This window comes from Bombyx mandarina, chromosome 16, assembly GCF_030267445.1.
Source record: "Bombyx mandarina strain Sakado chromosome 16, ASM3026744v2".
In the NCBI taxonomy this organism is placed as follows: Eukaryota; Metazoa; Arthropoda; class Insecta; order Lepidoptera; family Bombycidae; genus Bombyx; species Bombyx mandarina.
In genome coordinates this window covers 8,728,319-8,743,152 of record NC_143222.1, presented here as the reverse complement: position 1 = coordinate 8,743,152, position 14,834 = coordinate 8,728,319, and the positions used below count along the sequence as shown (strand labels likewise).

General features: G+C 37.9%; 1 protein-coding gene across 12 annotated transcripts in view; it reads right to left on the bottom strand.

The window, feature by feature from the left end:
• Rbp (RIMS binding protein) overlaps positions 1 to 13,928 on the bottom strand; it is a 35,084-nt gene extending 21,156 nt beyond the window's left edge. For 7 of the 12 annotated variants that reach the window (XM_028184203.2, XM_028184204.2, XM_028184209.2 and 4 more), the window contains exons 1-2: positions 13,421 to 13,926; positions 204 to 419 (exon numbers count right to left, since the gene is read on the bottom strand). In XM_028184203.2, coding sequence (XP_028040004.2) covers positions 204 to 416 — 213 coding nt within the window. In that variant the 5' untranslated portion in view covers positions 417 to 419; positions 13,421 to 13,926. Of the gene's footprint in view, positions 1 to 203; positions 420 to 13,420 lie in introns of all 12 variants that reach the window. The other 5 variants (XM_028184211.2, XM_028184212.2, XM_028184206.2 and 2 more) reach the window with 3 other exon arrangements.
• Positions 13,929 to 14,834: the final 906 nt, after the last annotated feature.

Genomic DNA, 14,834 nt, shown 5'->3' with positions numbered 1-14,834 from the left:
TCGTCTGCCTACAAGGGCAATAAAAAAAAAAGTTATATCATAGGAGCCATACTATTGTGCAAGGTAGTGCGATTTTAATCTGAAATTGAAAATTTCCGGATTGTTTGATACTTAAGGGTAGTGCATTCCATAAGCGGACTACTTCAACCACAAAGGAATGTTCATAAAATGAAGTTTAATTATTAAATTTACATGTCACTCACTTTTTTCTCGAGCTCCCTAGCTCTGGATTGTAGTTGTTCGATATTATGGGCGTCTAAGGGCAAAGTTTGCGCCGATCGTAGCTGGGCAAGTGCGTCGGCATGTGCTCTCTCCGCGTCGGCCCTGGCACGCTCGGCTTGACGCAAGCGTCTCGACAGTGAGTCTGTGTCGGTGCCTCCTGTCGTGGCCATGGCGCCTGCTCCATAACCGCTCATTTCCTGATGGACAATATAATAATTATTTTTAAATAATCTCTTCTTTTTTTTTAGGGATTTTATGACCTAGTAACTAAGACCTTTAAGTCATGTCTTATTTTTATTTATATGAATCCTATTTTTATGAAAAATTATAATATGGAGTGAAATGAAATGAAGATGATTAATTTGCGACATTAATGAAAATGAGATGAGATGATATGGGATGAAATATAATCTTAGTAAAATGTTGGTGATTTACTGAGATTTTTTCAGTGGAGTTTTTGGAGGAGTCCACCGTCTATGTTTCGTTTTCCCACATTTGTGCACTTTCACAGATATTAAGCAGTTAATAAACCACCGTTATTACACATTTAAACCTGAAGAAACACTAAATAGACAAAATAAAACAAATCACACAACTTCACTCCTCGCGTTCCCGCCAAAAAGTCCATAAATAATCTCTTAAATGAATTGAAGGCCTGAGTAGATGATGGGGCTAATTACCATCTCTAAGATTTTTTTTATTTTTTACATTGAATGAAAGTGTTATGTGCTATAAATCATATTAGACCTTTAAGCTCCGGGTTTAAAGGCTATTTTTAGAAACTACATGTGATGAAGGAGTTATGTACGAAGAATGAGTGCAAGTAATAAAAGTTTGTTGCCCGTTTTCTGTAAATTAACAAATTGTATCATATCCCCTTCATCAACTCATGTCTTCAATTATAAAATCTACTTAGTTAAATAGATTTATAGGCTAGATTTTTAACGTTTAAATCACAAATTTATTCGTGTTCATTAATATCGATCTCTGGTATATATACGAACCACAATGAACACTAATCAACATTTTTACCTATGACTAGTCGAAAAGCGTTGATGTATCTGATCTAATATTGTATACAGGTCGCCCCCTCATAATAACAAACACGTCGATAACTAATCGCTCGACCACACATACTGATAGAAAACTATAATCGAAATTCCATCAGGTAAAATTGTTAGAGCTGTGTTAAATTATGGTACATTATGACCCTTAGCGTTCTTAATGTGGTTCTAAAATTCATTGAGATCTTCAAATGCTATTTTGAATGTAATCAAAACTATTTTTACAACTTAAGCCGTACGTGAATTAAAAATATAAAGAATTTAAAACATTGGAATGATAAAATGTAAATAACTAGCTTTTGCCCGCGACTCCGTCCCCGTGAAATAGTTACTTTGGCATAACGCTAAATTTTACACCCCTACTTTATTTACGTAGAAAGTGAAAATATTTTTGAATTATAGAATGTTAAGGAGCTATTTAAGCCCCTATTTTGAAACATTATTTATTGGTGCTCCACTTGTATTGGTCTTACCGTGATGTTATATAGCCTATAGCCTTCCTCAATAAATGGGTTATCTAACACTGAAAGAATCAATTCAAATCGGACCAGTAGTTCCTGAGATTAGCGCGTTCAAACAAACAAGCTCTTCAGCTTTAGAATATAAAAAAATATATAGAGAATAATAATAATAAAGTATAGATATAGATTTAAATTTTGGAATGATAACATAAAAATAATTAATGCGCTTTCAAACTGTAAAAATAGCTTCATCGGTTATCATACGAACGCGAAAAACGAAGAAAACGTTAATATTGTGAGTTATCATGGTGTGAAGTCTCTAGTATACAAATATTATATTTCCGTGGTCTGAGTTGTTAATATTCATTTGGTTGTCTGTCTGTTTATGAAAAAAACCTCAACTTACATAGCTGAAGGCAGACTGGAAATAAGAAAACTGAAATAAATCGCTCAGACAAGACGTTTCATAAGTAAATAAATGTACAGAAAATATCCATACACAAAGCGTACATATTATGTCAGACCTTGGTGGAATCATTATATCAACGTCGCCGCCCAGTCTGGCTGCCATGAGAGGAGTGCGATGACCCGATTTCTAGATGCTTCAAACAGGGCCACACAATCGATGTAGGCTGTTTCACTACAACCAAAACTCCATAAATATATTTATTTTTATGTACACACAGAAAACATATTAAAAAAGTAATGTCAGCAGAGTCGTTTTTAATTGAAACATATTTTAAAGTGAAATATTCTAAATAATAAGAGTGTTAAAACGATTTTCAATACAGTAATTGATAACTCCATTGTGGATTTACGTAAAATCACAGAGATTAACCATTAAAAAAAATTCAATTTATATTCATATCGGCTTAGAATGTTTTTGTAGTTGCGGACATAACTAAAACTACTTTTAATATGTTTACAGTTTAATCTCGTGTCTTTTAGTGTCGTTCTATAACTTCGGCGTTTCGAATCACGAACGCGTAATGATACCGATCGCCCCTACCACGAAAACTGCAGAGTACTAGTAAAAGTAGTTTTAAGTATGACTAAGTTATCTCACTGCCTTTCGGAATCCGCACCCCTAATCAAGACACGAGCTACAGCTTCTGTCTCGCTCTGAGCACTGGTTCTCCAGACGCCATGGCGACTCGGCTAGACGTCCCGAATGGGCTCACTGACCTGCGAAAACGTCCTTGCCGGGAAACTTCGAAGAATTTGATTCTCGAATCGAAAAAAGTAAATTCGGAGAAAAACTAATTGTAACTATACTGAGACCTTAGAACATATATATCAAGGCTGATGGCGGCCTTTACATTGTAGATTTTTATGGGCTCCGGTAACCACTTAACACCAGGTGGGCTCTGAGCTCGTCCACCCTTACATGCAATTAAAAAAAAAAAAAAAAAACATGTTAACAGTCACCCATTGCACACGTCTAACCACCGGTAATATCGCTCGCAAATCTCATAGCATTTGCATTTTTAAAACACGACAACTCCTTTAGCGTAGAAGTCTTTCAGAAATACGTGCTAGTTGAATAAATCTAGTTTTGAATGCAACACTCGTACCAGTATCGTTTGACCGAGTTACAATACACATATAATTCAAGTTACTGAAACATACCTAAATACTATTAATCATGTTGATGTTTCGTATAGCAATGCACGCTTCGATAATTGTTCGGTGCGTAAAATATGATTGCATATATGTATATTAACCAGTTCATTGGGCAATGGAAACGCATTTCCTCGATATTTATATGTATTTTTTTTTCGTGACCTGATATTTGTAAGCATTTAGGTCATCTTTAATTAATTTATGCATATCTGAAATTTCATGAGGAAATATTGAAACTTTATTTACGAGGGGTACGGCCGTCTGGCCAAAGAGATATTATTTATTGCTCATTGAATCAGGAGACTCAAGACAGGGCCAAAACAAGTAATACTACCAAAGTAAATCAGAAGCGTACTTAATAATTCTACATTAAGAGTAGAGTTTTTTATTGGTGGTAAGACCTCTTGTGAGTGCGCGCGAGTGGGTACCACCACCCTGCCTATTTCTACCGTGAAGCAGTAATGCATTTCGGTTTGAAGGGTGGGGCAGCCGTTGTAACTATACTTGAGACCTTAGAACTTGTCTCGGGGTGGGTGGCGCATTTACGTTGTAGATGTCTATGGGCTCCAGTAACCACTTAACATCAGGTGGGCTGTGAGCTCGTCCATCCATCTAAGAAATAAAAAAATGGTTTATTTTAGATAAAAAGATAAGTTACTGATTTTATGAAAAATCATTTAAACTGCATAATTAAAATTATAGTCATATAGGGGGTAATCACCAGCATGATCACGGTATCCCCTACGCCAGGTAAATGCGATTTAGCAAGAGAAATACGAGAACGTCTATCAACTGTGTAACATCTCGTCACCGCGATTCGGGAATTGTTGAATTTACGAGCAGCGACATATGTTGAGAACAAACTAAATAGAAAAAATCTTACGTTACGGACGTTTTTTCCCGGTTAGAGTACCCTCCGCATCGTCCCACAAGGAACTTCGTCCCAAAAACCTACTTTAACAAGCACAGGGCAAACAATCAAGTCAAAACATTTCAGTAAAGAACGAGGTCTAAACTATAATGCATGATACATAATAACCCAATTAAGGTAGTAGCTTTGTTACGGCGGCTGACGACCACCTTTCATCCGGTCTAGTGGAAAAATCGTTTGAAGTCCACAAAGGTCACGTGAAGTAGTCGAGCGCTACCTTTATACGTTTCTTTCTTGTTTGCACTAATTTTTAAAGGGCATTCTGTTCACAAACTCGATGACTTACGTACTAATTAAGGTGTTGAATTCGTGCTTACAGTAAAAGGGAGCTTTTGTATTCTTTTGCGAGAGTCTTTTTGCGAATGATCCTATCTTGGTTTTTATTTGAATCTTGTTTGTGCGGTGTTAATATAGTCGTTCATAATGGTTTTTGTTGTGAAACTTTCTACAGTATTTGTTGGCAATTCATGAAATTAATTGGTTTTGGGGTATGAATGTATCGGTGGTTGTTGTTATGCCAATTATTTCAACAAATGAATTTATTATATAGAAATGGCCATAGCAATAACTAGTTCGTATGTAGACAAGGTCTACTTAGTTTTGAGTGACTAATGACGCAGCTCATCTCCAAGCCGTCGAAGCAGTTGAGGCGATTTTGTCAGTACTAAGATACTCGTGGAATGAATAAAGGGCCTCATCCTTCGTGATCTAGGTGATTGCGAAGCACGGTAAGCACGGTCTCAGTAACACCTCGGTAAGGAGTTGCAATTTTCGTTGCGTAAACTAAATTCAGTATTAACTTTTTTAATAGATAAATATTCAGTTACGAAACGAAGACTTGGACACTGCAAAAGACCGACAGAAACCGCATAAACACCTTCGAAATATGGTGCTGGAGGAAATTGTTGCAGACTCCATGGCCTGCTTTTCTACCAATATGTTAATCCTACAAGAACTTAACATTAAAACTAGACTTTTCACCATATGCCTTCGCAGAGTACTGGAGTTCTTTGGACATGTTGCTCGAAAAGAGGGTCACAATGTCAGACATGCCTGATGATGACAGGCAAGATAAGGAAAAAACGTCCCAGAGGACACAGTCCCAGACCGAGACGAGATGGTCGGTACAAATCCAAATATGAAGCTCCACGATGCTCTCCCCGAAGCCAAGGATCACAGCAGATGGTGGGTAATCGTACACAAGAGAATTATGCAGCGAGGGAGTCACGACCCTCAGTATGAGGAAAACGACGCGAGGAGGAAGAGGAGGTCATAATTTTTTTATTGATAAAGCCGCTTGCTAATTTAATAAAATTCTTACGACAAGGCAGTTGTGTAATTTCCGGTCACGACGTGACCTATACCTATAGAAAATATTGGCTCGAGTAAGCTTTTTCGTGCCAAGTACCGTTGAACACAAATAGGCACGACCCATACATGTACGAGGATAATAATATGTTGATTTATAGTGGATCTATCCTGATGTTTTTGCGATTCGTACACTGATTAAAAATACTTTTACAGGTTTATCTGATGTGAGTTTTATTAAATTAATACGTTTTATTTAGGAAATTTATATGAACACGGATAAGCCAAGTAGGATAATTTCAGCCGGGGGCCAGAGGAGGGCTTTAGCTCTGACTCCTGTATTAGTCCCCGATAGCAGTTCAGGGGAACCAGAGTAGTTGAGGCCGCCCGGCGCACTACCTGCTCCGCCAAGGCCAGCGGGGTACCGGGGTAAATTACCCCAAATGGGGTAAAATGAAATTTTGGGGGGTAAAAATGAAACTTTTGTGAGTAAATGTATATATTGAAGTGAAACTTCTTTAGAATCGTTTTGATTTCAAACTCGATGAAACGAAATAAAACTCCTCAACTGTATATTACATAATATATCACTACTCGTATTATTGCCGTTATGTATTACTAGGTATTACGTTGATAAATTGAATAAATGATGTTTAAATTAAATTTTTAGTAATTGTTTCCTTTTCAAAATTATCATGGGGGCTATAATATGAAAGATGCTAAAATGAAGCGATTTCGTTTATTTTTGTTCTTCGCTATGGGGTAATATCAACTTACACAATAATATTTTGGGGTAATAATTAAAGTTCCCCGACCGCTGGCCTAGGCGGTCGTGGTACCAAGATGGCCGACGGAGAGTCATCAATGTTCCTCAAGGAGTCCGTCAGCTGGGAATTCTTAGGGGTGAGCTGTTGGTCTGGCTGCAATATTGACCGCACCGGAACCCCCCTTTCTCTCCCGGGTTGTCTCGGGCACAAATTAGACGCTTGAGTGAAATGGCGGAGATAATCATTTAGTAGGTGATTGCTACTATCATGGTACCTGAGCTCTGAAAGTCCGTTCTAATTGAAATTTCATCTTCATTTAATCATCTTCATTATGTTACACACATCATACATTATTACATCATAATACACGTATCTTATAATCTATTGAAAGAAAGAAGAGTGAATATCGAATTAAGGCAGAATAATTTATTACCTATCTCAGTCGATCTGATTAGGCCTTTAATTGAGAATATAGAGAATAATCCAGAGAATTAGTTTTAAATAATATTAGTGCAAAACAATTTGATATGCGTACTATCTTATGGCATATTTATATAGTGAACGTGCTTGATTGTGACATTTCTATTAGAAAGACATATACAGAGGAACGTTCTGACATGATGCGGTTAAAGGGAAGTAGAATTGATTTTTCCATTATTATTTTTCTCCTAATTTTATTGTGAACGTCCAAAAAAATAAAATGAAATTCGAGAAAATGGCTTTAAATCCGTCAAATACTCTACTAAGACGTCATTGATCAACTCCCGAAGCCCATCTCAAGCTTACGCTGAGCTTACCGGGTCTATCTTAAATACAGAGCGGATAATCCATCAAAATCTTGACGCGTTCCCGTGTGCTAATGGCTGGGCAACCCCGATATCCATACAAGTTCTATCGAATGATGTATCGGCGAAAAAATTTATTCGCGTCATCAACCGCTTCGATTAAATCGATCCAATGGCGAGTTCTGGGATGTTCGCACTAGTTCAGGCCCTTAGGTTAACGAATGAATTTAATATGAGGCCCTTAACGACGCTATTGTCCAGGAGTCTAATAATAAATGATAGGCTAAATTTACCGAAGCGATAGCGTATTATGAGCATGATAATCAGCACCACCATCATGTTTGTTTTCGCTGCAAAACTGTCATGCGTTCCGGTTTGGACTTTGACTTCATAACTGAAGGTGAGCAGTGGTATTGACGTCAATCAAGTCAATACGTTCCAGTAAGCAATCAATATCAAGTGCACCATAAACTTGTACAACCGTTGGGTTTACCTGCAGACAATTTCAATCGTTGTCGGAGCAGATACAAGACTGTATAGACTAGAATTTAAAACATCGCGCTTAATATAGAACAGGCTAAATCATTTTTTAAACATTCAGTAAATTTATTTATTTAAACAAATGTGCAATCTAAATAAAGGCAAATCTTAGATTCCTACCCGCTAGGTTGAACAAGAAAAAGAAAAGTTGAATGCAAAAAGGAGTCGACGTGGACATGAAGCCAGTGAAAACACATTCAGGTCACGTAGTACTCACCGGAATTCATATTTTCGAACAAAAATACTTTAACTCAGAGCACAATATTAAGTTTTTGTCTACAAAATTACCGTTTAGTATACAGAAAGTTAAGGTGATTTTTCCAAACAAAATTATTTTCTATCAATTAAAATATGCACCCACAGCATCGATGTTTCAGCGGAGTGGGACTCCTTCAAGGCCCTTCTTGAAGCAGTCAGGTGTGCGGGAGCCAAAAAAACTATTCAATGGCATTTTGTTTGTCAAGAAATTGTCCAAGCTTTGGAAAATGTAGAAATCTGGTGAGTTTAGTGAATGGCCAACCTGAAAACTTTCAAACCTAACCTTTTTGCTTAGAGGCCGTCTTTTGCGGTGTATGGGGTTGAGCGTTGTTATATAAGGACAGCGGGGAAGAACGATTAATCAAGGCTGAGCGAAGATTCGCAAGTTTTCGATTATTGCGACCAGTTCCTCACGGTACAGGGATTAGCAGTGATACTGGTGCCATTTGATGGGAAGCTATGATGAAGTATACCGACATTAGACCACTAAACAGTGACTATGACTCTTTTAGGATTAGCTTTCCGTTTGGGACATTCAATGCCTTGGTGCAGAACTTGAGATATGAGTTCTAAGGTGTCAGTATAGTTACAACGGCTGCCCCACCCTTCAAACCGAAACGCATTACTGCTTCACAACGGCAGAAATAGATGGAGTGGTGGTACCTACCCGTGCGGACTTACAAGAGGTTCTACCACCAGTAATTACGCAAATTATAATTTTGCGGGTTTGGTTTTTTAAATGTTATAAAAAAAATACAGAATTCTATTTTAGAATTCACTCATATGTTTATTGATTAGTTTTTAGTTTTTACTACTATCTTATATATATTTTTTACAATATGGACATTATAAAAACTCGAGTAATTATGGAATAGGAGTTCCGTTGTAGTAGCAATGCCGCGAAAACGGCTCATAACATTAATGTCGTATACGGAGTGAATAAGTACTATGTACAAACGAAAGCATGCTTCCGAAACGGAAATTTTGATAAAATAAAATAAATCCCGTGGTTGCACGAAAGGTGAAGTCAACAACGACGAATTTAAGGGGCTAGGGGAAGCTGACGATACTCAATATTCAACGTTAGCATCGACACCAGTCGTCGTGGCCTAAAGGATAAGACGTCCGGTGCATTCGTATCTAGCGATGCAACGGTGTTCAAATCCCGCATGCGGGTACCAATTTTTCTAATGAAATACGTACTTAACAAATATTCATGATTGACTTCCACGGTGAAAGAATAACATCGTGTAATAAAAATCAAACCCGCAAAATTATAATTTGCGTAATTACTGGTGGCAGGACCTCTTGTGAGTCCTCACGGGTAGGTACCACCACGCTGCCTATTTCTGCCGTGAATCAGTAATGCGTTTCGGTTTGAAGGGTGGGGTAGCCGTTGTAACTATATTGAGACCTTGGAACTCATGTCTCGGGGTGGGTGGCGGCATTTACGTTGTAGATGTCTATGAGCTCCAGTAACCACGTAACACCAGATGAGCTAGTTCATCCATCTGAACAATAAATAAAAAAAACGTTACGTTGGTTTAAGATGATTTTTTTTACACGCTCGCCCTAGACTTTTCCCTACATGATAAAGAATATTAAGCGTAAACTGACAAAGCGATCATTAAGAGCTGTGGTCAAAAACAAAGCACTAATTCATTGGACCGGTTACGGTACACGCAGCCCGGCGCAACCCGCGTCTTCCGCCTCTGAATATTTCAGCATTTTGAGCATCGCCTCCCTCGTACAATGACCGTTTTTATACACCACCCCTTCCCGTGCTGGCTTCACGTGCAGATCGCTGATATGAATCTATACTAATAATATTATAAAGCCGAAAAGTTTGTTTGTTTGAACGCGCTAATCTCAGGAACTAGTGGTCCGATATGAAAAATTATTTCAGTGTTAGATGGCCCATTTATTGAGGTAGGCTACAGGCTATATAACATCACGGTAAGACCAATACAAGTGGAGCACCAATAAAGTATTTTTCAAAAAAGGGAGCTTAAATAGCTCCGAAACATTCTATAATTCAAATGTATTTTCACTGTCTACGTAAATAAAGTGGGGTAGTAAAATTTAGCGTTATGCCAAAGTATAATAACTATTCCACGCGGACGGAGTCACGGACAAAAGCTAGTGAATAAATAAACTTGTTTTTTCACGTTCTCTAGGCTTTGTCAAAGTTAACGTCGCCGCGATTTCTGGTAATGCGCTTTACATGAGCAAGCAAAAGCCGCCTTCGTTTAAGTGTTAAGAATTTACGTGTACTAGAGGTCCCGCAGTAGTCGAAATTCGACTATAATTAATCGGAATTGTAAGTTTGTACACTATTATGATTGTATTTTATACTTCTATAATCACATATTTCGCCAAGACTACACTATTAAAAATATTAACAAAGACAAACAATATTTAATCTATTCTCAATTTAACAACAGATGTCAAGAACAAAAGTTTGACAATGACAATAAATAGTATGCATGCGTGTGTGCGTCAAATACATGGTATGTAGTGTGTGTAATGTTTTCTTTATTGATTTAATGTATCTTTTATGCATTATTTAAAAAAATATTAGCATTGTGCACTTCTTCTCTATATCTATACTAATATTATAAAGAGTTAAGATTTGTTTGTTTGTTTGTTTCGAATAGGCTCCGAAACTACTGGACCAATTTGAAAAATTTCCATTAGAAGCCGACATTGTCCCTGATGAACATAGGCTACTTTTTTTAATTTTTATTTAATTTTTTTTTTTGTTTCATGTGTGTTTTAATGTTTCCGAAGCGAAGCGAGGGCGGGTCGCTAGTTCTCTATAAATGTGGAAAATTTCATACTCCTCCGTCCGCGCAATTTTCGTAAAAAGGGATACAAAGTTTTTGCTTCACGTATTAATATATAGATAATGGCCGCTCGGGGTGTTTGAAGTTGGTATTTGTGTATAAAAATTATGAACACGTAATTTCTATGCTATTTTTTAATGTCAAAATTTTTTAAGCAAAAGCAATTGTTACCACCGGGTAAGACGTCTGGTGAGTCCGCACGGGTAGGTACCATAACCCTGCTTATTTCTGCCGTGAAGCAGTAATGCGTTTCTGTTTGAAGAGTAGGGCAGCCGTTGTACTGTAAAAACTGAGACCTTAGAACTCATATCTCAAGGTGGGTGGCGGCATTTACGTTGTTGGACGTCGGCATTTACGGTTGGACGAGCTCACGGCCTATCTGATGTTAAGTGGTTAGCAGAGCCCATAGACATCTACAATGTAAATGCCACCACCTACCTTGAGATATGTGTTCTAAGGTCTCAGTATAGTTACAACGGCTGCTCCACCCTTCAAACCGAAACGCATTACTGCTTCATGGCAAATATAGGCAGGGTGGTGGTACTTACCCGTACGGACTCACAAAATGTCCTACCACCTATGTAATTACGCAAATTATTATTTTGCTGGTTTGATTTTTATTACACGACCCGTCTTGTAGTAATGGGCAAACACGTGATACAATAGACAGATACCTCAAAGCTAATGGCTCTGTGCATCGTGAGACGTTTAAAAATCAACGGCATCTTGGAAAATGGTTATTCTACTTACCTTACGAACAGTAACACATAGCAATATAGTATAATCAATTATCAGTGTAATTTTAATCTAGTTATCACACTACAGACACAAACACACACACACACAATGCACAGATTACCCATCAAAATATTTAGAACATAAATAATCTAGTTTTTTTTTAATTTACAATCCCTTAACGCCGCTTATTAATATTTCTACTACAAAGTAATTATAAAAAAAGTCGTGAAAGTAACCGCTTAAAAATAAATCTTTAAAATAAGCGCAAAGTAGAGCAAGTACTATTAAAAAACATTAACCTAGTAAGTAAATGAGCAGTAACTCACGCTTCGCTACGTGGAAAATATAAATTGATTTCTTTGTAAATTTCCCCGTAACTAATTAAGCCCTGATATTCTTAGCTATGGCTCTATTTTTGTACTTTTGTTCCAGGAGCTACGTCAGTAATTTAAACATATACTTATGTTATAACAAGACACAAGAGTTGTCTGTATCATTTTGACCAAAATTTTATTGTTCTACCAGTATTAGGTTTTTTTTATTGCTTAGATAGGTGGATGAGCTTACGGCCCACCTGATGTTAAGCGGTTACCGGAGCCCAAAGACATCTAGAACGTAAATGCGCCACCCACCTTGAGATATCAGTTCTAAGGCCTCAAATATAGTTACAATGGCTACCCCACCCTACAAACTGAAAAGCATTACTGCTTCACGGCAGAAATAGGCAGGGTGGTAGTACCTACCCGTGCGGATTGACAATACGTCCTACCACCAGTAATTACGCAAATTATAATTTTACGGGTTTGATTTTTATTACGATGTTATTCCTTCGCCGTGGAAGGTATATAAAACTATATTGAAATTTATTTGGATTTAAACTATAAATAATATGCGTCAAGCAAATCCTAGAGTGCTTCTCGGACACGTTGCCGGGAAAGGCGAAGATAATCTAGAAAAACCGGTGATTACTGGTAATGTGGAAGAAAAATATTGCGCGGTCCCATCCCAACTCAGACCAGATCGACACCACCCTTTGTGTAACTAACAGTCTACGATGTTTCCCGAGCAGCCTAAGAGAGGAAGAAGTGGCGCACCGTTGTTAAAAGTTGCAGAAGGAGATGGTCGCGACCCTCAAACATTACGAGTACGACTGGAGGAAGACTGGCCGTTCCAGAAATTTGTCGAAATTGACGCATGAACTTAGTCGATCTACGAGCTTATTCGTGACACAGAAAGTAGATTTTTTTATAATATTTTTTTAAATTCCATCTAAGCTTCGACAGAATAAAATCATTAACAGCGTTAGAGTTGAAAATTATCTATGAAGCTTATACTAAGTTTATGTGGGTGTGTATTTGTAGTAGTTTGCTACGAAATATTCACATACATATCTTACAGAGGCTGAAACAATCCAGTTAAATTCATCAGGTCATTTACGACAATTGGGCGATATTCTGGTATGAAAATCTACAGCTTTATTTATCGCAAAACAACAATTAAACGTGTAAACCTTATTAGGGGCATCCTTGCTAGTATCATTACAAAAATAGACAGAAAAACGACAATGTGATTGATCAATCCACATCCGAACACAATTTTATGTTGTTGACAGGCGCAGAGATTGACCAAAAACGCGCCATGTTTCTGCTCGTAAAGATCTTAAAACTACTAGTACAAGCACTTACATATACCCCATTAAACTACACTATAACACGCTACAGCCAAGAGATAAACAATTTTCTCAGGTTTTGCAACCGATCGATATAAACGAATCTCGAGAGCGATTGGCTTTTTAACTCGTCCAGCCTCCGGTGCTTTGTTATCGTCTACACGATTTCTGCTGTAACAATTCAATGGAATATTCTAAGTGTACTCACGGTGAAAGCTTGTCCTGGCTCGGATTACATGAGCCACTAAATTCACTGCACCAGGGAATCTTCGTGTCAGTTCGATTGATAACCGAAACACCTTCTCGAAACCACTCCGACTCTAACTTGCGTAACATTTAAGTGAAGGGGCACATATCGCTCGCGAACCCAATCTGTAGGTCAGAGACGGGCCCACGCAGGAACCCGGAGTCGTAGTCCTGCCATTTTGGATTCGATCAGACTAAGCGGCGCGGTGGGCGGCCGTCAACAGAGGGCGGCCAAGCGTCTGGAGCGAACGCACCGGATCTGCGCCTCTTGTTGTCTTCAACGTGAAAACCGAAGCGTCACGGCGGAGTACGTTCAGTAGGAAAATAAAAAAGTGAATATGTCGGGCTGAGGGGTCGGCCGGCTGCGAGAGGCACATGCCGCGCTCGATACGTGGGCGCATGCGTGAGGCGCGGCGCACGTGACGTCACGCATCCTCGCGCCGCCGCCTTACAAGCTCGCCGCGTCAATGGGCCGCCGTCGCCGTCACTTCACTCATACGCGCTTACTAAGCCATCAGTCACTCTGACAGTGGCTTCACCCCGACCACTCAGAGCGATCGCCCAATTAACATCACTTATTTCCATTTAAAATCGTTTGATCAATACGCATCCTAGTCTATCTTACTGAAGACTTTTACAAATTTAAAAGATATAACTGTTTTATTTTTTAGTTAAAGTAATTTAACTTTTTAATTTATCTAACGTTAAAGTTATTGTTTATTGATTTGATTACACTTAGCTATAAGCAGACGATAGGTAAATAAATACTTGTATATAATTAATAAAAAAAACGTTACTTACGAAATCATTTTCGCTACTACTAGAAGAAATTTTCCTGGTTATTTTAATTACAACTACTTGGTTTTGTTCATATTCAGAGACAGTATATTCAGTATGTAGGTCGTCACTGTGGTGTTCTGTTTTCTCAGCTGGTATTGCTATGAAAAAAACACCATCGGTTTGTACGACAGATTTACTAGTATCAGCAGTCCAATCACTCGGTACTGTTTCCGTGTCGGATGTATTGTTTGGATCATTACAGAAAATTGTCTTGAAAATTCCCCACGCCTCGTTGAAAATCGATAAACATTTCGAATGTAAACTTTTCATAGTCAAATCACAGACGTCAAATTATCATTGAGCCGAAACACCAACTAATTTTAATATAGACTAATTCTGTTACAATTGATTATCTCACTGATAAAAGCTCTTGATATATCATTTATTGGGATCAATGAATGGCAAATGAAACGTAAGCGTTCTGAATAAACAAAATTTTATTTTGCTATTTACAAATCCTTACAAGAAACAAATCGTTTTGGTATAGTGATTTTTTTAAGGTTTACATTTATTTATTATACAGTACATACATAACA